Source organism: Tachyglossus aculeatus, chromosome 20 (genome assembly GCF_015852505.1).
Source record: "Tachyglossus aculeatus isolate mTacAcu1 chromosome 20, mTacAcu1.pri, whole genome shotgun sequence".
In the NCBI taxonomy this organism is placed as follows: domain Eukaryota; kingdom Metazoa; phylum Chordata; class Mammalia; order Monotremata; family Tachyglossidae; genus Tachyglossus; species Tachyglossus aculeatus.
In genome coordinates, this window is record NC_052085.1 from 22,964,809 (window position 1) to 22,992,808 (window position 28,000).

At 44.6% G+C, this 28,000-nt stretch overlaps 1 protein-coding gene across 1 annotated transcript; it reads left to right on the forward strand.

The window, feature by feature from the left end:
* The first annotated feature begins 985 nt into the window (after positions 1-985).
* On the forward strand, positions 986-28,000 carry TMEM123 (transmembrane protein 123). The gene is made up of 4 exons (XM_038761820.1): positions 986-1,121; positions 21,992-22,330; positions 24,523-24,676; positions 25,555-28,000. Exons 1-4 carry the CDS (start codon positions 1,001-1,003, stop codon positions 25,577-25,579), a joined length of 639 nt encoding a protein of 212 aa, XP_038617748.1. The 5' UTR covers positions 986-1,000; the 3' UTR covers positions 25,580-28,000.

A 28,000-nucleotide genomic window follows, 5' to 3' on the forward strand; every position in this document is an offset into this window, starting at 1 on the left:
CGAATGAATGAATGAACGAGTGCATGCATGAACGAACGAACGAATGAATGGGTGAATGCATGCATGCATGAATGAACGAACGAACGAACGAATGAATGAACAATGCATGCATGAATGAACGAACGAATGAACGAACGAAAGAATGAATGAATGAACGAATGAACGAACGAACGAATGAATGAATGAACGAACGAAGGAAGGGACGAACGAATGAATGAACGAAGGAACGAACGAACGAATGAAGGAGTGAATGAATGAATGAATGCATGCATGAATGAACGAACGAACGAACGAATGAATGAACAATGCATGCATGAATGAACTCTATTTATTCATTTACTTATTTATTTTACTGGTACCTATCTATTCTATTTATTTTATTGTGTTAGTATGTTTGGTTTTGTTCTCTGTCTCCCCCTTTTAGACTGTGAGCCCACCGTTGGGTAGGGACTGTCTCTAGATGTTGCCACCTTGGACTTCCCAAGCGCTTAGTCCAGTGCTCTGCACACAGTAAGCGCTCAATAAGTACGATTGATGATGAACGAACGAACGAACGAACGAACGAACGAACGAACGAACGAACGAACGAACGAACGAACGAACGAACGAACGAACGAACGAACGAACGAACGAACGAACGAACGAACGAACGAACGAACGAACGAACGAACGAACGAACGAACGAACGAACGAAAGGGGGCGCGCGCGCTCCGCCACGAGGAGGTGGCAGTTGGCCCCGCCCCCTCGGCGGGAGAGGGTTGGCGCAGGCGCGCTCGGCCGCGAGGAGGTGGCAGTTGGCCCCGCCCCTTCGGCGGGAGAGGGTTGGCGCAGGCGCGTTCGGCCGCGAGGAGGCGGCAGTTGGCCCCGCCCCCCAGGGGGGGTCGAGGACGCGGATTGGCGCGGGCGCGCGCTCGGGCCCCGGTGGGCGGGGCGGGAGCGCGCGTGCGCGTTCTGGAGGCGGCGGCGTGCCTGCAGGCTAGGAGCGGCGGGCAGTCGGACCATGAGGTCGGCGGGGCCGGCGCTGCACGTGTTGCAGACGGTGCAGGCGCTGCACGTGTTGCAGGCGCTGCTGCTGCTGCTGCTGCTCCTGCTGCAGGCCGCGCGCGGACAAGCTCCGGCCGGTGAGTAGCGTAGCCGCCCCCCCCAGCCCGGCGCCGGGCCGAGCGAGCCACAGCGGGGCTTCCCGCCACCGGCCCCCCCCCAACGCTTAGTTCACTGCTCCGCACCCCCGTGAGCGCTCACTACACCCCAGCGCTTTGTCCGCTACTTAATTTTACACCCCGTGAGCGCTCACTACCTCCCATCTTTTAGACTGTGAGCCCACTGTTGGGTAGGGACCGTCTCCCTGTGTTGCCAACTTGGACTTCCCAAGCGCTTAGTGCAGTGCTCTGCACACAGTAAGCGCTCAGTAAATACGATTGATTGATTGATCGATGGCCCTATCCCTAGCGCGTAGTACGGTAATAATGATGGCATTTATTAAGCGCTTACTGTGTGCAAAGCACCGTTCTAAGCGCCGGGGAGGTTACAGGGTGATCAGGTTGTCCCACGGGGGGCTCGCAGTCTTCATCCCCATTGTACAGATGAGGTCACTGAGGCCCAGAGAAGTGACCTGCCCAAAGTCACACAGCTGACAGTTGGTGGAGCCGGGATTGGAACCCATGAACTGTGACTCCAAAGCCTGTGGTCTTTCCATTGAGCCACGCTGCTTCCCAGTACAGTACTTGCTTTACACCCCGTGGGCGCTCAATAAATGCCATCGATTGCACTCTCCCCAGCGCTTTGTCCAGTACTTGCTCAGCACTCCTAAGCGATCACTAAATGCCATCGATGTCACTCTCCCCAGCGCTTAGTACAGTACTTGGTCTGCACCCCGTGGGCGCTCAATAAATGCCATCGATGGCACTCTCCCCGGCGCTTAGTATAGTACTTGTTTTACACCCCGTGGGCGCTCAGTAAATGCCATCGATGCCACTCTCCCCAGCGCTTAGTACAGTGATTGGTCTGCACCCCTAAGCGCTCACTAAATGCCATCGATCTCAGCCTCCCCAGCGCTTAGTACAGTTTTTATTATGCACCCCCTAAGCACTCACTAAATGCCATGGATTGCACTCTCCCCAGGGCTTAGTACAGTACTTGCTTTGCACCCCGTGAGCGCTCAATTAACGCCATCGAAAGTGCTCTGCACCCCGTAATCACTCAACAGATGTCCTTGATTGTGCTTTCCCAAGCGCTTAGTACAGTACTTGGCATGCTTTAAGCGCCCAACAAATACCATCGATTGTACTCTCCCAAGCGCTTAGTACAGTGCTTCCTATGCCGTAAGCGCTCCAGTAATACCATCAGTAGTGGTCTGCACCCAGTAAGCGCTCAATAAATACCATCGATCGCCCTCTCCCAACTGTATAGTATAGTGCTCTGCACCCTGTAAGCGCCCAATAAATACCATTGATTGATTGAGCTATGGTGGCTCTGTCTTCTCCCTTTGCTCCCCCAGGCTCAAGTAATTTTCCTGCAAAGCTTCCACGGACACTGCAGGTTCCCAGCTGATTTTTTTTAGGGTGCTTAGTTAAGTGTTTACTATGTGTTAGACACTGTACTGAAAATGCTGGGGTAGATCCAGTATAATCAGGTTGGACACAGTCCCTGCCCCTCCATGGGGCTCCCAGTCTAAGGAGGAGAAAGTAGGATTTGACCCCCATGTTAGGGATGAGGAAACTGAGGCCCAGAGCAGTTGAGGGACTTGCCCATGGTCACATAGCAGACAAGTGGCAGGAAGAGAACCCAGGCTTCCTGACTCCCCCAGCCCTGGGCTTTTACCACTGGTTAACCACGGTGCTTTAGCCCACAGAGAAGGGAACTTTTGTAACTTTGGATTATGGTCGATAATAATGATGGTTTTTATTAAGCATTTACCATGTGTGAGGCACTATTCTAAGTGCCGGGGGGATACAAGGTGGTCAGGTTGTCCCACGTGGGGCTCACAGTCTTAGTCCCCATTTTACAGATGAGGTAACTGAGGCACAGAGAAGTTAAGTGGCTTGCCCAAGGTCACACAGCTGACAAGTGGCAGTCAGGATTCGAATCCATGACCTCTGGCTCCCAAGCCCGTGCTCATTCCACTGAGCCACCCCGATGCAAAGAAGGGGTTCGGTTTTCCTGAGAGAGAGACGGAATTGGTCAAATTGAAGAGGTTCCTGGCCTTGCCCTTGTGGGATGCGTGGAGGGCGAAGCCCTTGACATTTTTGTCTTTTCAGTGCCCACGGGCCGCACAGTCTTAAAGTTTCCCGTATTTACCAAGATGGTGAAGCACTTGGAGAAGGAGTTTGAAGTGAACTGCTGTTCTCTGAGCTATAGGCCAAGTTTCAGTTTCTTGTGCTCTCAAATGCACCGTCTTAGCCCTGACTCCCTTTCTTACAGTGAAGATCTTACCTCATCTTGGAAATGATGTCTGTTGTTCACTCTTCTGTCTCAAAGTCAAGACCCTGAGGCTTTAGACAGGCCCAAAGATGCTGAAGAATTGACTTCCAATTGTCGGGTTTTTTTTCGTTGTTTTGTCTTTTGTGTTTCTGACCTATTTTAAGCCATGGCACATTTTGGCATTATAGGCAAATTTTGTACACTTCTAGAACATTGCCCATTCCTGGAGGGGTTACAGTCACTAGGCAGTGGGGTCACAGTGGAAATTTTAGTGACTGGCCTGGGGAAACACAGAAAGCTAGTTGAGATTAGGGTGAGCACAACTGCTTCTCTGTTCTAAGTCTCACCCCCTCACACCTGCCTTTAATACTGTGAAGGATGTGTACGATTAGGCTAGGTCACTCTGACAGAGTCAGGAATAGACATAATTATCTGGATAATTCAGGCAGATCACCCGCTTTGGTTCCAGCCATTTCAGGTGACTCAGACAAAAGTGTGATTTAGCAATCGAAGCTCATGTCAGAAACACCAGAAGATCCAGCTGGTATCCGTCTGTAACATTTATTGAGCGCCTCTCATGTCTATGTGCAGAGCACTGTACTGAGCACTTGGGAGAGTACAGTACAACAGCATTAGCTGACACGTTCCGTGCCCGTAACAAGCTTACAGTCTTGAGAGGGAGAGGTAGACTTTACTACAATGGCAGGGATCGTGCCTACCCACCCTGTGGCATACTCCCAAGTGCTTAGCACAGTGCCCTGCACTCAGTGAGCACTCAGTAAGTACCAGTGATTGGTTGATCCTGACCTCGGGTTTATGCATTCTGGATGATTGAATTTTATCATAGTCAGTGATTGTACATTTTTTATACGTCAATCAAAGGTAGTATTGGGCCCATAATCTTTGCAGAGCACTATACTGAGCACTTGGGAGAGTCCAATAGAGTTAGGTGACACAATCCCTACCCTCAAAGAGCTTACCACCTGCCCACAGGACTATCTAGTTTGCAATCAGAACTTTGCACAAGCATGCCGTTAACCAGAATGAGTCTATCCTTTTTTTCTTTTTTTTTTTTGCCAACGTGGTATATCTTAAGATCATAACCTCTTTTCCCTCTACATCAGGCTAAATATTTCAGAAATTTCAACTATTTCAAAGCTTGGAAAGTCACCAAATGCTCTCTCAAGTGCTTAGTACAGTGCTCTGTACATAGTAAGCACTCAATAATTACCACTGTTTTGATTGATTGATGTAGTCACTGACACTTTGTATTAATTCTCCCTGCCAAACATTAGGGAATAGCCCTGAAGCTCCCAATGCCAGAGGAGTTAAGCCTTCACTGGCAATCATTCAGGAATTCTACAGAAATCATAATTTTAAGGGGAGAGGATGGGGTCTATATCCAGAAGATATGTCAGAGTTCTTTCTGCCTACCTGGAAACCAGTCTCTACACGTATGGAATTGACCAGAGGTTCTCAAATAAATATTTTGGTGTGGCCACAGTGGGGGTCATCCCAGCTAAAGTGATTATAGTAATATTAACAAATGGTTTTAGGTTAAAGGCAAGTAACTTAACAAAATGTACAAAAAAATGATACTTTCAATGAAAGCCTTTATTGAGAAGCAGTGTGACATTGTGGATAGAGCATGCACCTGGGAGCCAGAGAACCTGAGTTCTAATCCCAGCTCCAATTTGTCTGCTGTGAGATCTTGGGCAAGTAATTTAACTTCTCTGTGCTTGTTACTTCATCTGTAAAATGGAGATTAAGACAGCCCTAGGTGGGACAGGGATTGTGTCCAACCTGATTAGCTTCTATCTACTCCAGCACTTAGTACAGTGCCTGGCACATAGTAAATTATTATTGTTACTATTGTAACAATTATTATTATATAGTGGTGGAACTTGGACTAGAACCCAGGTCCTCTAACTCCCAGACCTGTGCTCTTTCCATAATACATAGATGATACTAAAAAGGTGGAATTGTGGTAAATATTCTTCTCCTGTTACCCTGCGGTGGACTGTAACCATTTTAACTTGCAGTCTTGCCAAATGTACAGAGATAATGTGCTTTGCTTACTTTACCACCCATTTGTAGAAAAGTAAATTGGGTAACTGTGTATGTTGGCATAACTGCAAGCAGCATAGCAACTCATGTTTAGGAAAACCTATTCGTGCCAGTACTAGATGAAATTAGGACAATCCAAGCAGTTGTGTGTTCATACAAAGAAATACTCATTTTAGGTGTAGAATTTTTTTTTTTTTTTTTTTGCTAGGGGCAATGCTAAAATAGGTTTGGGGAGTTGGTTTCCTCGCTTCTCTTTGTTGATAGCGCATATCACTTCCTGTACGTTATTAGTATTTCTCATTGAAAATAGACCTGACATTAAAATGTTTTCATATGATAATGATATATTTGCAAATTGATTACTTGGCCACAAAATTTTTTGAGTTTTTTATTATTATTTTTATTCCAGATCTCCTCACATATTCATCCTTTGGCTAGTTTAAAAAGCAGTAACTTTTTAAACCAACCCCTCAAGTATCCCCAGAAAAGAAACTCAGAAAAGGAACTATTTCTTGTTGCTACTTGAGAAACTTTAATATTCTCCAAATTGGACTTAATTGCAGTCTTTTGAGAGAACAGGAAGATTTGTCATTGTTGTGGGAATTTGTAAACTACATTTTTAAGGGGGAAACGTCAAAAGTCAAATACCTTTCTTGAAAATAAGTATCTAGTGTTCAGCAATAGATTAGGGAAAATATCAAACTCCAGTTAGTCATTTGATCTCAAGAAAAACGATGAACTGTATTTAAAAAAAAACAGTTGATTTGCTGCCTCCTAACTCTCTTGGGACGGATATCACATAACTGGAGGGTCAGCATGGATCTTTCGGGTCCCAAAATTGTTGTTTTCCAATTGTTTGGAGAGTCTGTCCACAACTTATTAACCAGTTGCACAAGTCCACACATCAGTGGGGCCTAGTAGACCCTGCCGGACTAAAGAACATTTTGGTCCTAGGGAATGGAGGACCTCAGTCCCAAAGCCACTGCAAGATAAAGACCCCCTAAAGAGCCCCAGAGATAGTATGGAAACACAGTACATTTCAGACTAAGCTCGGAAAGTGTTGTGTTGTACTGTCCCAAATGCTTAGTACAGTGCTCTGCACACAATGAGCACTCGATTGAGTGGTGCTGCCGCGAAGGGAAAAAAGAGAAATATTTTTAGCTAGCAACTTTTCAACCAAATCACTCTGCCGGTTTAGAATGGTGCCAGCAGGGTCATCGGCCAAGAAATGTTTCCTAAGAAGCCGGTGTTTGCATTCCACTGGGAGAGTAGAAGATTCCGTTGCTGGGCTAGGAGCCCCCTGCTCAGAGGAGCCGGCTGCCCATGTAGCCCAGGGCCAACTTGGCAGGCAAGAAGGATCAAGTAGCCATCAAAAATCTGACATTTATCTAGGTTTGATAAAAATGGCCTGCCTCCAGCTTGCCCTCCAAAGATGCACCCTGAGTCCGTGATTCTCAGTCGTAGGAGGGAGACTGAGTCACCGTTAGTATAAAAGTGGCCAGGGCAGAGCTTCCCATTCTTTTTCAGGTGGGGTGCCAGCTTGAATTGCAGCCTGAGTGGGTTCACTTCTGGGCCTAAGACTCAGGCATCTGAAATGAATTGCAAGGTGGCAGCCCCAGATCCATGGAGCTGAGCGTTGTCATCTTAGATTTCACGAAGATGTGATGAAATCAGTCAGCGGTATTATTGAACACCGGCTGTGGGCAGAGCACTGTTCTAAACGCTTGGGAAGGTACGGAACAGTAGGATCAGTAGACGCATTCCCTTCCCGCAGAGAGATGAAAATCAAGCTGGTGGTGTGGTGAAACTTCCCAGGTTCACTGGGGGTGTCACGGCACAGTAGTTTAGAAGCTTCGATCCAGTGTGTTGGCAAGCAGCAAGTCTTTATTGAAGATCAACTGCCTTCTTTCTTAAAATATTTTCAGCTCCTTTCTCATTCTGTTGCGAACTTACCTGGTTTAGAAAATAGTCAGTTTTGCCAGTTGTTCTAGGTTTTGGGGTGTTCTTTTAGCAATACCGAAGCCCCCAGCTTTCCAAACCCTGAACTTACCCAGCATTCCTTTAATGCAGTTTAATAGCTGGAGATGGTAACAGGAGTGGTATTTGACCTTTCTCTCAAGAAGTTGTATTTCCTTTTATATAAACAGGACATTGTTTAGAGTGGTACAGTAACCTGTCCGACACTGCAGACTTCTTGAATATCATTTAGGCTCTTCTACAATTCTCATTAACCTCTCGGCTCTCAGAATGGGACAGACATTATGTCCAACCTGATTAGCTTGTATCTACCCCAGTGCTTTGTACAGTGCCGGCACAGTGCCCAGCACTTAGTACAGTGCCTAGCACCTAGTAAGCACTTAACAAAATACATAGAGCTCACAGAGGCACAGAGAAGTTAAAAGACTTGCCCAAGGTCACACAGCAGACAGGTGGTGGAGTAGTGGGATCAGAACCCAGGTCCTTGTGGCTCCCAGGACGACGCTCTGTCGGGCCACTCTGCTTCACACTTAGGATCTGGAAGGCAGGAGTCAGAGGGCCTGAGTTCAAATTCTGGTCTTGCACTTGCCTCCTGTGAAACCGTGGACAAGTCACTGTACTCCTGTGCCTCAGGTACCTCAGCTGTAAAATGGGGCTAAAGTACCTGTTCTCCCTCCATCATAGACTGTTAGTCCCATGTGCCCAATCTGCTTTTATCATTTACCCCAGCACTTAGAACAGTGCCTGGCACAGAGTAAGCATTTGACATATTCCATTATCATTATTGTCATGATTATTAGCAGCTCATATTCCAGCCAGTGACAGTCCTAAACCTGGGATCAGCAAGTCTTTTCAGACTCTGCTTAGTGAAGGTCCCCAGCCTCTCACCAAAAACCAGCAGCCCCAAACCGTGCCTGCCATAAGTCAAGGCCCCTTCATTTGGGGGCCCTGTTTTCCTGGAAATTTATTGGGGTTTACCCAAGTGGATAAAAAAATGTCAATAGAAGAATTAGGAAATATATTTGGGGGTAAAATATTCACCTGATTGTATCTCAGTGTTTGGAAAAACAGGATGGAGGTGGGTATCTGCATCTTCTCTGTTTCTGGACCTTTCTGGGCTTCTTTCTAAGCCAGGCAGCATGCGAAATACTCAGATACCCTAACATTTTGGGCACCATCATCATCATCAATCGTATTTATTGAGCGCTTACTATGTGCAGAGCACTGTACTAAGCGCTTGGGAAGTACAAATTGGCAACATATAGAGACAGTCCCTACCCAACAGTGGGCTCACAGTCTAAAAGGGGGAGACAGAGAACAAAAACAAACATACTAACAAAATAAAATAAATAGAATAGATATGTACAAATAAAATAAATAAATAAATAGAGGAAAAAATATGTACAAACATATATACATATATACAGGTGCAGTGCGGAAGGAAAGGAGGTAAGATGGGGGGGATTTAGAGGGGGACGAGGGGGAGAGGAAGGAAGGGGCCAGAGAGTGTACTTGTGCTCACCTCAATGGGATAAAATTTCTAAGTAAAGTTGTTATGTAAATAAAGTTAGGAGAAGATAGAAATGAATGATCATTTTGCATAAAAATGTCTGAGCCCCTCAAAGGCCAAGAACTTTGTTTAAACCCTCACCTGTGTATTCTTTACGTGCACTTAGTACAGGGCTTTGCCACTTAGTAGGTGTTTAATAAATGATACCACCACCAGTATTATGTTGGGAAGAGACAAATGTGTGTCAGTTACACATCACCACTATTTTCTGGTTCATTACTCCTTCCCTCTCCCTCAGAATCAATAGAAGAGAATCAAGCTCACTGTAGAGTAGTAGTCAGTCATATTTATTGAGTGTTTACAGTGTGCAGAGCACTGTACTAAGCACTTAGAAGGATGTATTACAACCAGGTAGAAGGGTTGGCGATGGTAGAACTCCTGGATTTCTGAAGAAAAAATTACAGGTTGGAGGGGGAGGAACTGGAGGTGAAAACAAGATAACCAAATGGGTGGGGTGGGAGTGGGGGAGACAGCAAGGGAGAAAAAAGTCAGATAAGGTTTGGGGAGCCAGAGAAATTAGTAATATTTTTTTTTTAAGAGAAGCCTATAATCATAAAACAGGAAGGCACTTCTTGTTGTCATTGGTTTCCATCCCTTGCCTCCAGGCTGTTGTATAGCTAAAGCAAGCAGAACAGCCCACTCTCTATTCAGCAGGTAATAGTTCCTTGCAGTTTTAGCCAGAGCAGAGGAGGGAAAACAAAAACAGATTAAGCACTAGGAGAATGCTGATCCTGAGAGGGGATTAGGCACCACCAGGAAATGCTGCTAGAAATCAGGCTTTAGGGCTGGCCACAGCAAGATCTTCCCCTTCCTGCCCTGCCCCCTGCTAAGCAGTTTTAGTATAATTATAATTATGGTACCTGTGAAGTGCTTACTATGTGCCAAGCACTGTTCTAAGCACTGGAGTAAAGATAAAGAATCAGGTTGGACAAAGTCCCTGTCGCACATGAGGCTCATACTCTGAGTCCCATTTTACGTGAGGTAACTGAGGCCCGGTGAAGTGACTCACCCGAGGGCACCCCGCAGATAAGTGGAGGAGCCGGGATCAGAATAGTAATTCTGGTGGCATTTGTTAAGTGCTTACTATGTGCAAATCACTGTTCTAAGCACTGGGGTGGTTACGAGGTGAGCATGTTGTCCCACGGGGGGCTCACAGTCTTAATCCCCATTTTACAGATGAGGTAACTGAGGTCCAGAGAAGTGAAGTGACTTGCCCAAAGTCACACAGCTGACAACTGGCAGAGCAGGGGTTTGAACCCACGACTTCTGACTCCAAAGCCCATGCTCTGTCCATTGAGCCACACTGCTTCTCTACCCAGGTCCCTACCCAGGTTCTCTACCCAAGAACCCAGGTCCTTTTGATTCCCGGGCCAGTGCTTTGGCCACTGAAATCTGCTTCTCCTAACCTGGTCTAAAATGAACCCTGCACTGCCATTCCATGCTCAACAATAACAGTAACGATTGTGATATTTGTGTAGCGCTTCCCTTGAGGTTGCTGGTGATTGTGGCCAAAAGATGTGAAAATGTGGCAGATAATTGGAGAAGTTAATTCTGCAGTTAAATGGTCTAGTGGCCTGGAACAGTAGCTGACGCTCTTGTTCTATGTAGGTTGTTCCTCTTGGTATGGAATTGACTTTCATATTTTATGTTTCCTTTAAGTTGCTTAAGCAGTGTGTCCTAGGGGAGAGAGCACGGACTTGGAAGTCACAGGTTGTGGGTTCTAATATCAGCTCTGCCACTTGTCTACTGTGGGATTTTGGTCAAGTCACTTAACTTCTAGGCCTCAGTTTCCTCATCAGCAAAATGGACTTTTTATAGGTGGCATAGTGGACTTTTTACAGAAGCAGAATAGCATAGTGGAGAGAGCCCGGGCCTGGTCGTGGATACAATCCCGGCTCCACCACTTGTGTGCTGTGTGACCTTGGAGAAGTCTCTTCTCTGGGCCTCAGTTACCTTATCTGTAAAATGGGGTTTGAGACTTGTGAGCCCCATGTGGGACCAGGACTGCCTCCAACCTGATTTGCTTGTATCCACCCCAGTGCTTAATCCAGTGTCTCACACATAGTAAGCGCATAACAGATATCATCATTTATTATTTAAACCCTACTCTCTTCTACTTAGACTGTGAGCCCCCAAGTGGGACAAGGGAACGTGCCCAACTGAGTTCTCTTATATCCACCCCAGCTCTTAATACAGTGAATGCTTAGTAAATGATAAGCTATTAAGTACCATAATTATTAGTAGCAGACCAGGCGCTGGCTCTAGACCATGAACTTGTTGTGGGCAGGGAATGTGTCTATTTGGGGCACTTAGCTTTTAGGCTGCAGTCCAGGCATAGAAAACCTCTGTGGGTTTTTATGGTGGTGTTTTTGTTTGAGTTAGTGTAAAGTTATTTACTCTAGTCATGATGCCTGCTGAGATCTGTCAATATCAGTGCTGCATTTTGTTTTATGTTTGGGGTAGTGTAAAGCTGCTTATGTTAGTCATTATGCCTGCTGAGATCTGTCTATCAATGCTGCATTTTGTTGTTTTCTTTGGATTAGGGTAATGTTGTGTACACTAGTCATAATGACTGTTAATGTCTGTCTTATCAGTACTCCCTTAGCTGCCAGACTACCTGGCCCTTGGGGGAAAAATTATTTGAGTCAGGTTTACACTCCTTTCAACCCATATGCTGAGAGTTGTAGAACCTTACACTCCCCAGGACCATGAGTTGGCTGTGTCAGGTCACCAGCTTGGGCCGCACATTGAGTGACAGAACCAGCTGCAGAAAGCGGTGTCCCTCGTTTCACTGGAACTTGGGAAGAGGTTTTCTGGAGCCAGCTCAGCTCTCCCCCGATAGACTCAAAATGAAGGAAAATTGGTCCAATACAAGTAGAAAGGTTGCCTGGGGGCTGATTTGCCCTCATCTGCCAGGGATCTATTCCACCAAAGCGGCTGTGTGCTATTTCAGCATGTCATCAGGCTCCCACTGAAAGGTGGTGGAATTTGTGTAGCCAGGTTGGAAGGCTGATTCTGGCAATCAAATAAAGCTCCCATCATCAAAGGCTGCATCTTGATCCATAAAAGCAAGAAGTTGCTTTTTGCAGCAGGCGCCTGGAGTTTGATCAGGTCTGTGGCTCCATAATACTCCCTGCATAAAAATGAAGAGCTGAGGTCTGCTCTTGAGATTCCAATTTTCATTAGGTGGTTGACTTAGATGTTATTTTGAATATAAGGACTATAGAACTTGGGCTCATTCAAGACTTATATTGAACTACAGTGTTAGATGAAGACAAAATGGATTTGGCCAAGAAAAGAGGTCTTTGGTCAAGAGAAAATCGGCTGTGGCTCTGAGTAATGCTACAGTGTTATCCAGGTCATAATTCTTAAAGATTAGGTTCATATGCAAAGTTCTAACCTGTCAGGACTTTCTAACTTTCTAGCTGCTCTGTGTTGAGTTTAATTGTTAGTCAAATTGATCGTTGATATTTTAGTACGTACTGTTCTGGCAAGCCCAACCATGTGCCGAAACAATGATCCCTGCAGTGGATTTAGCTGGGCAGCAGATGTCAATCATGTAGGTGTAGCATTCATTCATTCAATCAGCAGGAGCAAGAACAGGGCAATCGCACAGCCAGTTTACAGATTAGAAGGTCCATGGGTCATTCATTCATTCAATCGTATTTATTGAGTGCTTACTGTGTGCAGAGCACTGTACTAAGGGTTATAATGCACCAGAAGCGGCGTGGTCTAGTGGAAAGAGGCCAGGTTTAGGAGTCAGAGGATGTGGGTTCTAATCCCGGCTCAGCCATGTGTCTGCTGTGTGACCTTGGGCAAGTCACTTTCCCTTCTGTTCTTCAGTGACCTCTTTTGTAAAATGGGGATTGAGACTGTGAGCCCAATGTGGGACAGGGATTGTGTCCAATCTTGTATCAACCCCAGCGTTTAGAACAGTGCTTGGTACATAGGAAGTGCTTAACAAGTACCATTATTATAATTATTATTATTATCTGCTCATGAACTGGGACTAGTGAAAAAGCTGCTCTCAAAAATAACAGTATCTGTTTGGTCTCGATGCTTGACACTTCCAGCGTAAACTTCCTTTTCCTTTCCAAAGTCTCAAGTCCACTGGGATTCTGTTTTTTTGGCACAAAGTCAACAGTCCTAATCATATTGCCTCAGTTGCCAGCGCTAACAGCTCATATTCGATAGGGGGGCTAAGAAGAGGTAACTTACACTTCTTAAATCTGTTCTATGGCCTAGATCAAACAATGGTATTTATCGATGATGTACTTGGTGAAGAGCAATGTACTTCCCATTCTAGAAGCACTGAACTGCTCACATTTGGAGCACTGTATTTCCCAGTCTGGGAAAGCCCATGCTCCAATGGAAGAATAGGACTATCCCATCTCCACAACCTCAAACTAATATTACCCAAGTAAATCTTGCAAAATTCTGAAGAAATATATTGTTTTCCAAGATGTCTTTATCTTGACAAAAGGGCAATCAGTTAACCTCTTGCAGATACTTTTTTTTTAAATGGTATTTAAGAGTTTTCTACATGCCAGGCACTGTGTTAAGCGCTGGGGTAGATACAAGCTAATGAGGTTGGACACAGTCCCTGTCCCTTATGGGGCTCACAATCTTAATCCTCATTTTACAGATCAGGTAATTGAGGCACAGAGAAGTAAAGTGACTTACCCAAGGTCACACAGGAAACAAGTGGCAGAACCAGGATTAGAACCCAGGTTCTCTGACTCCCAGACTCTGCCCTTACCACTGGGCCACACCACTTTTCCGGGTAAGAAGAGTCTTAGATTTTTTTCACGAGGCATCGGCCAGCCCAGCCCTGGAGGTTTGCCAACAAGGCACAGAAGTGAGCATTTTAAATGAAGTCGACTTTTAATGCAAATGGCTTTCTGGTATAAGTTGAGTGAGATTTCCCCGGGTGGAAAGCTCCAATGAGAGAAACTGCAGAGATGATGTGGGGGATAAGGAGAAACAAGAAGCAGCAAGAAAAGGCGCACAGCCTCTTAATGGAAGAAAAAACATCTTCAGCTAAAAGTGGGCCACCTTGTTTCTCCTTTCTGGATTAAAAGTAGGTGTCATCAACGGGAGAGGGAGGAGTAGGAGTCATGGAAGACCAACCACATACACTTCTTCAGCTCTGCTCCTTGTCTCCAGGCCTGTGACTCTGTAGTCTAAACCACCTTGATAACAGATGAGGTGGCCAGATAAAGCAGCCCTTTAGCGGTCAGCTTGTCAGCTGACAAAATGGCACCAATTCATCATGGAATCATCGGTGGGCCTTAGGGTCAGACTGCCCCAATAGGAGCCCGAGAAAAACCTCGGGAATCTGGCAGCCCACCCACAGTATGATCGCTTGCCAAGGGACTTAACTTCCCGTTCCCCCGACACCACTTTGGCCCTGTCCTCCTCCTTGGAGTCATCTTTCTCTGGAGAGATTTTTACTTATTTACTTTTATGTAGGAAGATTTGCCTTTCATTTTTAAGATGAAGGTGTAATCGTTTATTTCCATCTGTGCATTGTTCTCCCCCCTGAAATACTGCCCAGACGTGCAGAACATTTTCCAACCGTCCAACTTAAGCAAGCAGGAAGTGTACATTGAGATACTGCTTATTTAAAATTCGTTTCCCTGTATATGTTCTGCAAGAATGTTGGTGGATAGCCAAAATGTGGCTGTGTGCAGAGCCAATTTCACATGAGAATCACCAAAGGCTTATTCTATGCAAATGTATTTTATTCATTGTTTCATTGCACAAAATGTAAAAATAATTTCAGCAGTACGATATTCAGTGTTGTAATGGAAAGATAATAAAGTTCCACTGCCTAAGAGGAAGAGAAACAAACTTAGTTTCTGTGGCAATTCTTGCGTAAGGCAGAGCAGCAAGAGGCAATCTTTATAAGCACAATATGTGGATTGGACTTTTGGTTCTCTGAAGATCTTTTCTGTGGTTTTGGCTTATTCCATGGATAAGGAGCCCTCCATTAGTAACCCCATCAATCTATCAGTCCAGTCAGTGGTATTTATTGAGTGCTTACTGTTTGCAGAGCACTATACTGAGGTTACTGAAATAAACTCTAACATTTAGGTTTTATTTTTGTCCTGTGGCATGGTAGTAGCAGAACCTTGGGTTATAAAACTTATCCATAGAGGAATACTTTGGATGGCAAGAAATAATAAGAGGAAAAAAAAACAGTACTGGAATTTTTTGGAGGGGGCGGGGAGGTCCTAATTAATATAGCCAGGAATCTTGGAACATCTAACTGCCGCTATTGGGAAACTTTTTGGAATGACGAACCTCTAGAAAACTGTAACTAGCTGTACAAAGTCAAAAGCGGATAGGTAGGATGCAACCCAGTTGTGGCCTTGGTGGTTATGGTGAATTTTCTGCAAGAAGAAAGTTGCTGTTTCACAACCCCTTTCTCCCATTTTCTGGGCATTGGGCAGGACCCAGCTGCTTTTGCTGATACTGGGAGCAGCCGAATAAGCAGGTGGTAGAAAATGGAATTGTTTGATGGGAAATTAAGACTGAATCATGTGCACAAACCCTCAGCTAATACCATTGATGATGATGATGATAATGATCCGCACATGCCTTAGTGTGGAAATTTGGCAGTTTTCTCATTAATTTGCTGAATATAGTCAACCTTTATTGCATCAACTGGATAAATGACAAATCTCTTTTCAGTGTTCCCAGGTCCAGTGCCATAAGGCGGTAAATGATCAGTCAAATCAACTGCATTTATTGAGCGCTTAGTTTGTGCAGAGCCCTGTACTGTTTGGGAAAGTACAATATAACTGAGTTGGTAGTCACGTTTCCTGCCCACTAGAGAACAGCCTTTCTAAGGAGAAAGTTGAGAGAAATGCGAGTGCTTTCAATCATTACTGGGGTTCAGCAGGGGAGTTCAAAGTCAGCGAGCCCTCTCGGGGGGTGTTGCCGAGCGGGTCAGTGGGCTGAGGGAGTCCTATCCGCTTGCAAAGATTTGGGGACTGAGTACGTGTGGCATGGAACTGAAGAAAGTGCTTGTGGTGTGCGTGGGGTCTCCCGGTCGCTTGACCAACCAGTCACGTGTCTGCAAATGGGAGGGCAAACCAGACCCAATCGTTGGCCAGACGAAGCCCATATGTGGCCCAGATGCCCACAGCAGAGTGCCAATGCCAAACCACACCACTCTCCCCCCCTGTTTTCATGATGCTCGACGAGCCTGTCACCCTGCAAGATACCCTGCCATTCATTCATTCATTCAGTTGTATTTATTGAGCACTTGGCGCAAAGCAGTGTACTAGGCGCTTGGGAAAGTACAGTACAACAGTAAAGAGTGACAGTTCCTGCTCACAACGAGCTCACAGTCTAGAGGAGAACCTTCCAGGCAGTTCTTGGATCAGAAATCTTCACCAAGATGGCCTCACCCCAGCAGGCATTCCCCAGGATTCTTATTTTGGTCTTTATCAGAGAAAGAATCCTGGGCTGGGTGGGCCATGGGTGAAATAAGAATTGTGGTATTTGTTTAGCATTTACATGTGCCAGGCACTGTACTAAACGCTGGGGTGGATACAGACAGGTTTAGATACAAGATCATGGGACTCACAGTGTCAGTAGGAGGGAGAACAGATATTGAATCCCCAGTTGCAGATAAGGGAACTGAGGCCTAGAGATGTTAAGTGACTTGCCTGTGGTCACAGAGAAGAGCCGGGATTAGAATTTAAGTCCTCTGATTCCCAGGCCCCTTCTCTTTCCACTAGACCGGACTGCTTCTCCATGAGAACTAGTATTTTCTCCTGAATTCCCATCTCCAGCATCAGTCTGCCGTTCAGTCTACTTTTCCAATCACGAGCTCTGTTTTCACCTTGATTTTTGGTTAAAATGTATGGTTGTGTTGTCTTCATTTAAATCTGACCTACAGAAAAGGTTTTATTCGATGTCTTAAAGAGCAGATAAGTGAATTTTCCCAAGCTACCCATTTCTTCCATTTTTTACTGAGTTGCCAGACTGTCCTGGTTTGGTGAAGCAGTCCAAAAGGCAAAAGAAAGTACGTTAGAAGAAATCAATCTCTATTTCACCCAATGCATGCCTTAAATCAGTTCAGTTTTTATTTATTGAGCGCTTACTATGTGCAGAGCATTGTATTAAGTGCTTGGAAGAGTACAATGTAGCAATTACAGGCACATTCCTTGCCCACAACTAGCCTATTTGACTTTGAGCTGCATTTATACAGCTGAAAGAAGGCTGTTTTGCCTCTCTCATCTGTTTGCAAAATCAATTAGCCGTTTTAGACTGTGAGCCCACTGTTGGGTAGGGACTGTGTTGCCAACTTGTACTTCCCAAGCGCTTAGTACAGTGCTCTGCACACAGTGAGCGCTCAATAAATAAATACAATTGATGATGGTTTGAATAGTCTTTTTGCTCTTGAATACCTACTGCTGTGCGTTTTGCTTATTGTATTGCACTCTAGTTTCATCCCTGTTGCTCAGAGTAGTGTATCAGAAGGAACTTTTTGGCTCCTGGAGGTGGAGTGGACAGAAGAGTTCTGAGTGCTGAAAAGCCCCGTTATGCTCTTTGTTTTAATCTTCCTAGGTTGCTGATGTGGCAGAAACAACTGTTTCCACATCACCCTAGAATTGATTCAGTAGAGAAAATATGTCCAAAATTCTTGAGCTCCTCACTTGTTTATTGTTTCGGGAATGAACACAATGTTATTGCTGTGCCAAGCTCTTTAAAGTTGCCCTAGGCTCTCCTCAATAGGAACATTTCAAAATGTTTAAGTACAGTGTTTTAAAGGACAGTAGATGGATGGGGGAAAAAATAACAGTACTGCCCAGCAGTGGAAACTGCAGTAGGGATTTAAATAGAGGGTGAAATCAACCAATGGTATGTATTAAGTGCTCTACTTTGTGCAGAGCAACTTGCTGAGCGCTTGGAAAAGTTGGAGAACAGTTGGTTGACCTGATCCCTGCCCTCATGCCTACCAGCCAGTGTTTTTCAGATTAAAAATGAAGGCATAGACGGTGGATCCATTTTCTAGCCTGGACTAGTTCCTTTGTTTCAGACATCTTAGTCCAGAGGTTTGGAGTTGATTTCACAGGAACTCTTCTCCCAAGTATTCAGTTGCCATGAATTCAAGCTAAGTACTGAGGAAAACACACTGCCTCTTCAGCCTTGGGTTGCATCTCACCCGTTGAAGGGGAATAGAGGCCCTGCTTGGCCCAGAGGAGCTGGCCTTTCCTGGCCCTTTGTGGTCCTTCCTAACCCATGGCTCTCTTGGTGCTTCTGGGTGGCAGCAGTGGACAGGACTGCGTGGCAGAGGAACCCAGTGAATGCTACCTCTTTGGCCCTCTTCCTTTTTCTCCTGCTTGCCCATCCCTCTCCTTTCTCTTCTTCCCTCTTTGTCCTTCCTCCACTCTCTTGTCTCTCTCCTCCCTTTTGTCCTTTCCTGTAGTCGCCCCTCCCCCCCCCAATCCTCTTTGTCTCCCACTCTTTCCCCTTTTCCAAATCTCTTTGTCCCTCCCTCTCTCTGGAGCATCAGTCAGTCAATCGGTGGTATTTGTTGAGTGTTTTCTGGATGCAGAGCACTGTACTAAACCCTGGGGAGAGTACAGTTCAATCAGTAGACACAATCCCTGCCATCAAGGAGCTCACAGTTACCTGCTTTAGGTTTTTCTGGTCATCTTAAATCCGCAGTTCAAAACAGAAGTGACTTACAGAAATAGTTTTCATGTGATTTTCAGGCAGTCATTGAGAAGGAGAATTTTCTAATAAGAATGATGTTGGAGCTGGTTTGGGTGAGGTCAAATGCCAGCAATTCTGTTTAGTGTAAATGGTAACAGGAACACTGATTTTGAGTGTTCAGTTTTGGGATGTATATGGAGCCTTTTTTTTTCATGATTCGTTGACCATCTACTATGTGCCAAGCATGGGGTTAGATACCAGTTAATCAGATTGGACACCACCCCTATCTCACATTGGGCTTCCAGTCTAAATAAGAGGGAATAGGATTTAATCCCCACTGTACAGATGAGGAAACTGAGGCCCAGAGAAGGGAAGTCTAAGAGAAGCAGAATAAAAGAAGCAGCATGGCTTAGTGGAAAGAGCACGGGCTTGGGAGTCAGAGGATGTGAGTTCTAATCACGGCTCTGCCACTTGTCTGCTGTGTGACCTTGGGCAAGCCACTTCACTTCACTGGGCCTCAGTTCCCTCATCTGTAAAATGGGGATGAAGACTGTGAGCCCCACATGGGACAATCTGATTACCTTGACTGTACCCCAGGGCACAGCTGTTCCATAGAAAGAGGGTTCACATGAATGAGGCCTCTTCTCCCTCAGACTTTCAGGCTCATTCCAGTGTCATTTCTGGGTCTTCTGGGGGGAGAGGAGGGGGAGATTGAGATTTCAGGGGAAAAGAAAAATACATTTAATAACCATTGTGATAACAGAAAATTCTTTACTTTCACTCAAACGGGAATGAAAACCTTCAGTTGTGTAAATAGTAAGAATAGTTGAAAGATGTGTGATTTGAAAGATTTTGAGTATTAGCCCGGAAATGTTTGCTTTTCTTGTATCTTCCTTATTCAGAAAGGGGATTTTTTTTCTCCACAAAGAGGCAAATGAATAAGACATAGTGATGTTCATTCAATCATATTTATTGAATTCTTACTGTGTGTAGAGCACTGTACTAAGCACTTGAGATGTGACCAAAGAAGAAAGTTGCTTCAAATGTTTACCCAGTCTTTAACACAATGCACGTCAGCCTCTCAACCATTGAGCAGTGATATTTATTAAGTGCTTACTCTGTTCAGAGCACTGTACTAAGGTCTTGGGAGAGTACAGCACAACAGAATTAGCAGAAATGTTCCCTGTCAATCAATCAATCAATCAGTTGTATTTATTGAGTGCTTACTGTGTGCAGAGCACTGTACTAAGTGCTTGGGAAGTACAAGTTGGCAACATATAGAGACAGTCCCTACCCAACAGTGGGCTCACAGTCTAAAAGGGGGAGACAGAGAACAAAACCAAACATGCTAACAAAATAAAATAAATAGAATAGATATGTACAAGTAAAATAAATAGAGTAATAAATATGTACAAACATAGCTTGCGATCTAGAAGGGGAGACAGGCATTAATATGAATAGATAAGTAATTTATAATATATAATTTTAAAGATATGTCCATGAGGGCTGTGGGGTGGGTGTCAATTGTCCATAGGTCCCAGATCCAAACGCAACTCAACTAAAGTTGACTTAGCTCTCACATTGCCTAGATCTGACCATTATATTTTTCTTTTCTGATGTTTGGAGATATTTCGGAAAAGAGAAATTGTCATGCCCATACCTAGGGTTCGACCATTCAAACAACTGCCAAAGTCCTATCTCCACACACACCCACCCACCCACCCATAATAGGAAGCCAGTTTGGGGATTTTGAACTCATCTGATGTCAAAAGGTAGTTTTCACTTAAAACCATTCTGAAATCCCCAAGTGGCTAGATACTACAATTATTTCAGTTCCTAGCATGTTGATTACCAGGAAGTGGCTGCGACCTATAAAAAGAACTTTTTGAAATACGCCCATTCACACATCCTGCCAATTCACTTGTCAGAACCAAACCATCCCTCTTCCCTGCATTTTCAGTGAGGTGAAATATGGCACAAAGGTTATTTAGTGAACTGTTTTGTTTAGAAAGTTGGCTGGAAATAGTATCAGTTGGAGACTTATCTCAGACACTACGGTTAGAAATATAAATATTGCCTGCAGAGTCTTTCAGCACAAGTACTCTGCCGATCAGTACCCTGACTAATGTTAAGGAAATAGTTTTTAACTTTTCTTCACATAGAAAAATGGATGTATATAGTTTGAATAGCATTAGGAGAGGTTTGTATAAACTTGCTTTCCTAAGCTGTTTTTTACAGAAATTTTTGGGATAAACGACATTTTCATCCCCACGCCAAGTTCTGCCTATGTCGAAAACAGTCACAAAAGAATAGAATAGCACTTCTCTCTAACTGGAACCTTTTACCTACTTTTCTGTTGAGGGTGATGGGAGGTACATCTGTAGGAAAGAGAGACAGACAGACACACACACACAGGACAGATACATTTTTATCCAACTCCTGCTTTTCCTTTTTTGTTTGAATGTGTTTTGAATGTATTTTGTTAGGAGACAGTCCTCTGTCATTTCATGGTTTAATCAGCAGGGCCTCAAAGCAAAGTCTAAAGTTGTCAGATATTTTTACTGACGTCTAGCCCCTCCCCCCTCCACCTTTTTATGTGGTTATTTGTTAAGCACTTACAATGTGTCAGACACTCTTCTGAACACCAGGGTAGGTACATAGTTAATCAGTCCGGCTACAATCCCTGTCCCACATGGGGCTCAAGGGCTGTGGAGGACAGAGAACAGTAAGCCCGTGTGGGCAGGGAGCATATCTGCCAACTCTGTTATATTGGACTCTCCCAAGCGCTTAGTATATTACTCTGCACACAGGAAGTGCTCAGTAAATATGATTGATTGATAATCCCTGCCCTCAAGAAGCACAGTTGAGCCCATGGTAAGCAAGCTTCCCTTTAGAGGACCTTACTTTCTTTCAGACAATCTCCCACTGGCTTCTTAAGTAGTAGTAACAATAATAATAATAATGGTATTTGTTGAATGCTTACTACGTACCAGACACTGTACTAAGCACTGGGGTGGATACAAGCAAATCAGATTGGACACAGTCCTGTCCCACGTGGGACTCACAGTCTTAATCCCCATTTTCCAGATGAGGTAACTGAGGCACCGAGAATTGAAGTGACTTAGCCAAGGTCACACAGCAAAGTGGTGGAACTGGGATTAGAATCCATGACCTCTGACTCCCAGGCCCATTCTCTATCCACTAGGCCACACTCCTATTGTGCTTTTTTTTTTCCAAAAGATTTCCAATATTAACATTACTTTTTTTCTTCTAAACATAAAGCTCCAGTTTCACCTGCCAGCAATCATACCAGTGCTACATCAGAACTTCTGGCCAACTCGACAACTATCGACTCCAACACCACATCCAATTCTACCAGACCTAAGTTATCTCCAGTTCCTCCCACCTCCAACACCACAGTTGGTACTTTAAAACCTGCAGCATCCAGTACCTCGAAACCAAATGCCACAACAACGCAGCCTTCCAGTACCTCAAAATCTCCAACGGTGTCGATGACGACGACAACAACAAGCATCGCTCAAAACACATCCCACATCTCCAAAACCTCTGCAGTGACAGTGCTCAACAACACAGGCATGGCGGCTTCTGCCTCATCAAGCGGTAAGATCTATCAACAGCTCTTAGTTCCAAGACTAAAGAGAGCTTGTAAATGCTGTAGTTCAGCACATATAGGAGATTGGCAACATGAACCTTGTTGAGGAACTTGGGAACAGGGAAAAACCACTTTAACAGGTTCTCCTTTACATTTACAGGAAATTTCTCGTAGAAAGCTGCCCAAAGCATGGGATTTTAATATTTACTCATAATTCTGGAGGGTCTAATTGTGCAAGTAACACCTAACCAAGGATCTAGTGTTTGCACATGTACAGAATTCCTCGTATTCTGGAGATAGCCAGCATTATTAATAATAACAAGACTGATGGTAAACGGTGATATTTAAGCACTTACTATGGGCCAGGCTATACTAAGCACTGGGGTAGTTACAAGATAATCAGGTTAAATACAGGCCCTAGCCCACATGAGGCCTGTAGTTTAACAGGCGGGGAGAACAGGTACTGAATTCCCATTTTACAGATGAGGACAGTGAGGCACTGAGAAGTGAAGTGACTTGCCCTAGGTCACAGAGCAAGAGAGTGGTGGAGTCTAGACTGTGAGCTCATTGTGGGCAGGGACTGGCACTCTTTATTGCTGTATTGTACTTTCCCAAGCGCTTAGCATAGTGCTCTGCACACAGTAAGCGCTCAATAAGTATGACTGAATGAATGAATAATGAGTTGGTATTAGAATCCAGGTTTTCCGAGTCCCAAGCTCATGCTTTGTGCACTAGGGCCACACTCCTATCAAAAACATAAGGACAGGTCTTAGAACTATTGGAGATTTGTTTTCCTTGGGGTTTTTTGTGATCATTTGAAGTGAAACTTAGTAAGTCATGGCAAGAAGCGTGGGTTTTGGGTTTGGGGTTTTTTTTTAACCACCTTAGTAAATATCTAGGCATTTTAAGTTGGAGTCAACTGCAGTGTTATACTCAGTAATAGAATTCATGATTCCCAAACTTCACCGAGAAAGAAACCTTTTGAAAAGTAGTTCAGGACGAGGAATTAGAAGCAGAACTTCGGGTTGTATCCAGGTTTTCAGTTTGAACACTGTTCTTAAAGCATGTCTCTTACTGTTAACCTGTAAGAAGAACTACATTAAATTCATCTCAAAATCACGAATATACTGTGTATAAAATCCAAGTCCACGGTTGCTCCAGGTAGTCCTAATTCCTTAATGTGTTTTCCCCCCAACCTCTCACTCATTGACAGTTAGCCAGCTAACAGCTGGATTTGCTATCTCAGACCTCTTGTCCCGGTTCAAGGGCAGATATTTAGAGGAGCTTATGCACACTAGTATTTTTGCTATGAGATTGTTTTGCATCGACAAGCCAGTGGATAAACTTGTTTGGCAGGTCCTGGTGGTTCTGTTGTCTTGGCTTCACCCTGGCAAACTGCCCTGCTGACATCCAAGATGGCAGCGGCATGACGGGTTAGTGGAAAAACCAGTCAGGTGGTTGTGCTAATGCCAGAACCTGTGGGACTCAGAAATACCAGAAACCATTGTGAGTTTTTTTTTTTGTTGACTTCATGACCCAAAAACTGACCAGTGTTCAGTTGATGCTGAAAAGGTTTGCCCTCTGTGGATTTAGAATCCAATTTTTTTGCTACTGAAAATTGATCTCTGCGCCCTGGTCAGGTGCATTTGAAGTATCTATCTAGTTCCTGAACAAGTCTGCCTATTCCTGTTATAGTCCTATTACAGTGTACTCTCCCAAGCTCTTAGCACAGTGTTCTGCACATGGTAAATGATTGATTGTAAGCTATCGAAGGCCCTGAACTTTGCTCTGTCTTCTTTGGTAAAAGGAATGTCAAGACCTCATCCTGGTTCTGAAAGGGTCTAGAGGAGCAAAGCGTTTGGGGATAGGAGGGTGTTGGGGCAGTAGATAAGGTCAGGAGAGAGCTAGGTAGCCGCAATCAGTGCTTGTGTGTGCAGGGCACCATAGTAAGCAGTTGGGAAAGTACAACAGACTTGGTAGACATGTTCCCTGACCACAACAAGCGTACAGTCTAGAGGGGAGGCAGGCACTTACAAAAACAAATAAAATATGGCTATGGACATAAGTTGTGGGGCAGAGGAAAAAAAAAAAAACTACTTGCCCAGTTCTTCTTCTTCTAGCCAGTCATTGTGCAGCCTCCCTAAGGAAATCCCTTAGAGCCTATTACTACATTAATTTGGTTTATGTCTTTTTCTTACAGTGGCAACAAATATTGATGCCAAATTAAGCAGAGGATCAAAATTTGATATTGGAAGTTTTATAGGTGGCATCGTATTAACCCTTGGACTCTTATCTGTTCTGTACATTGGATGCAAAACCTACCATTCCAGAAGAGGTATTCGCTACAGAACTATGTAAGTGGTGGGGGCCGGGGCTACTTTTGTTCCTGTTATGGTATCAACCAATCAGTGGTGTTTCCTGAGCATTTACTATGTGCAGAGCACTATACCAAGCTCTTGAGAGAGTCCTATTATAACAAGAGTTGATAGAAACATTCCCTGCCCGCAACGAGCTCAGCCTTTAGACTGTAAGCTCATGGTGGGCAGAGAACGTGTCTACCAACTCTGTTATATCGGGACTCTCCCAAGCGCTTGGTATAGTACTCTGCACACGGCAAGTGCTCAAATACCATCGATGACGATCAAACCCTGAAGCAATCCCCGTGATCATCTAGGCTTATGTTCTCAACCTGTAAGGGACTATTTGTTCCAATAAACTGAGCAGTAAGCTGTAGAGTGTTGATATAAAATAGCCCAGGAACCTAACAACATTCCAGATGTTAACAAAGATTTCCTTAAAAATTTCAGTTATGCCTATATATTGAGAGCTTGGGGCAGAGCAGTGAAAGTTAGTGGTTTTTTGGGTTGTCTTTTTAATGGTATTTGTCAAGGGCTTCCTATGTGGCAAGCCCTATACTAAGCACTGGGATAAATACAACCTAAACAGGTTGGACACGGTCCTGCATGGGACTCAATCTTAATTCCCATGTAACTGAGATAGAGAAGTGACTTACCCAGGGTCACCCAGCAGAACAAGTGGCAGAGCAATGATTAGAACCCCAGTCCTCTGAGTCCCAGGCCTGTGCGCCTTCCATTAAGCCACACTGCTTCTCAGTTGTTGCAGATGTTACTGCAGAAAACCTTCGTAAAGAAAACTTGCAGAGCGCGCTTCTCTCTTGGACCCCAGAGTGTTAACTATAGAAAGCCTAAAATGAATCTCTTGTGTCTTTCAGCGACGAACACGATGCCATCATTTAAAGAAAATCCTTCCAGGGGATGGCAGAAGGAAAGAAGCACGTGCCACCCCTCCTGGCTTTGTGCTGTTCTTTCTTTTGAAAACTGCTCCCTTCCTGAAAGCAATATAAAAGGACAGAACTTGCAAAGTACAGCATATTCTTTCTACGAGTGATGGGCAAAAATTATTTCATTATTTACAGGTAACAGTTTTCTTTTTTTTTAAAGGCACTTCAGAGTAGGGAGGTCACAGGTGTAATTTTTTCCACGCATACCCACTTGAAGTCAAATCCGTCTTGGCCAGGGATAAAGGAACTATTTTGGCCAGTGAAACAGGATGTCTGTGGTCCAGGCAGTAGCCAAGAGCGGGGCCAAGGGAAAAGGGTTGAACTCTTGAGAGGCAGCCTCGGCGGCCCATTGTAGCTCTTTCCCTCCCCTGTTCCTGGCCTCAGGATAACTGTGGGCCGGGAGGTTACCACTGCCCCCCGGCACCGGAACGGAACAGGGCAGGGACCGCCGTGGGTGCCACAGGCTACATTTTGTCCATCACCAGTTTGGGGATAGTGATGGACAGTCAGCATAGGCCACAGAGAGGCAATAATGGGAAAGCAGCAGCCCCCAGGCTTCCCTGCCCTCAGAGCTGTCCGAAAGCCAAGCCCGCAGCCATTCTCCCACCAATCCCACAGTCCAGGTGCTCCACTCTGGAAGCAACACCTTCCCATCTCAGGCAGCTAGCCCCTCAGCCTCTAACTACTGAGGAGACGCTCTAGGCATAAGCTCCTTGCGTTTCATGGAAGCTGTAACCACCCTCCCTCCGTCTTTAAAACGAACATCTAGCATCCTGACTGCCTCTCTGGTTTAAACCCATTTTCAACCCTTTCTTTGTACTAAGCCTGAGACTAGAATGACATCTCCCACACAGAGAAGTTCATCTGAGTGGACTCTTTAGAGGTTTTGATTCAAGCCATTAATGGCAGGAAAAATGCAGATTCTTTTTTTTTTCCTTTAGCTTGGCTTCATTCAACCCAGTAAGCAACATTACAGTTTGAGGGAACTTTAGCTGGTCAGTAACTTTAGCTGGCCCCTATGACTTTCCAGAGGCAAGTTCTATGTTTTGGGTAAAGAACAGTGAGCTCCTCGGTGGGGAGTATAGTCATGAATCCCAAGAGAGACATCTCAGGGATGGAGCCCTGCGCTGACTGAAAAATCAGGGCCCCCAGCTACGTGCCAGTGGAATTGAAGGTGGTAAGGCGCGGACGTGCCGGCTTGGCTTGAGGTGGAGCTGGCAAAGTGCATCCGTGGGCTGCTAGGGCCTTGAGGAGCCTGAAACCAGGGGGAAAGCAGCAGTAAGGGAGAGAGGGCGTGGGTTACCGTTTCAAGAGGAGATTGGGATTTCATCTCCAGGACCTTCTGCTCCAGCAGGAAAAATTCCAGAAAAATCAGGTCAGTCTCAACAGTCTTGCCAGAACTGAGTCTCGGTGGCTGTAATAAACCAGCAGAAAATGAAAACACATATCAGGCTGAATCCAAACACACTGTCCAGCTAATTCAGGCCCCCAGAATACATTTGGACCTCAAATATTTTGATGTTTAATGAGGAAGATAGGATTTTGATGGGTGGGCATCTACAGTAACTGGATGATTAAAGGTAAAGTAAATTTCAATCATCCCTTCATTGACATGTTTTAGACACCAAGCCTAGATAGTACGAGCAAAAGAATATTTGTTTCTGTTCAGTCTTGAAGTGAGAGAGTCTGTCAGCCACACATCGTAGTCATCTGGTTTGTGGAACAAAGAGTTCAAGCAGATAGTTAATCACAATGCCTCACAAGTCTAGAGAACAGCCACCCACTAGCAATGCTGAAGCAATCCTCTTTGTGGTACCACAGAAATACAGGTTTGAAGGTTACTGGAAGCTGAAGTGCAGGGTAAATTTCAAACTGGCTTCTTTTAGGGCTTTGAGCAAAGCATTCAAGCCATGATTTTGGTTTGTTCCTTTTGAAAATGAGGTGGCTCATATCTTCTTCACAGGTATTTTATAGGGCTTAGTTAAGGATCCCTGCCTCTCTGCAGCTAGTATTTCCAGTCAAAGAACTTTTGAATAATGGAGCCAACCAGGATTCCTTTGTTTAATATTTGTATAGCACTTTGAAGATGAAAAGCTCGGGTTCAATAGTCAGCACCACTATTCGCTTTGAAATGTTTAACTTTGTTTTGATAGAATATGGGCCTTTTCCTCTTTTATACAAAATACTTTGTAAAAATAGAATTCAAGCATATAGTCTATACACAATTTAATTTTGCTTTTTCAGCAACACTTTTAAAGCAAAAACCTATTTTATTATCTAAGCATTGATTTTGGTATTTTCTTGTATTGTGCAACTGAGATACACTGACTTATTTTCAGATAATAAAATAAAAATTTGCACTCAGTGACCAGAAAAA

What these genes read in the sequence shown, in the direction of transcription:
- TMEM123 (XM_038761820.1), top strand. Translation starts at nt 1,001, where the DNA reads ATGAGGTCGGCGGGGCCGGCGCTGCACGTGTTGCAGACGGTGCAGGCG. An exon ending in GCGCGGACAAGCTCCGGCCG is followed by an intron (nt 1,122 to 21,991) that starts GTGAGTAGCGTA and finishes CTAAACATAAAG; the next exon opens with CTCCAGTTTCACCTGCCAGC. An exon ending in GGTATTCGCTACAGAACTAT is followed by an intron (nt 24,677 to 25,554) that starts GTAAGTGGTGGG and finishes TGTGTCTTTCAG; the next exon opens with CGACGAACACGATGCCATCA.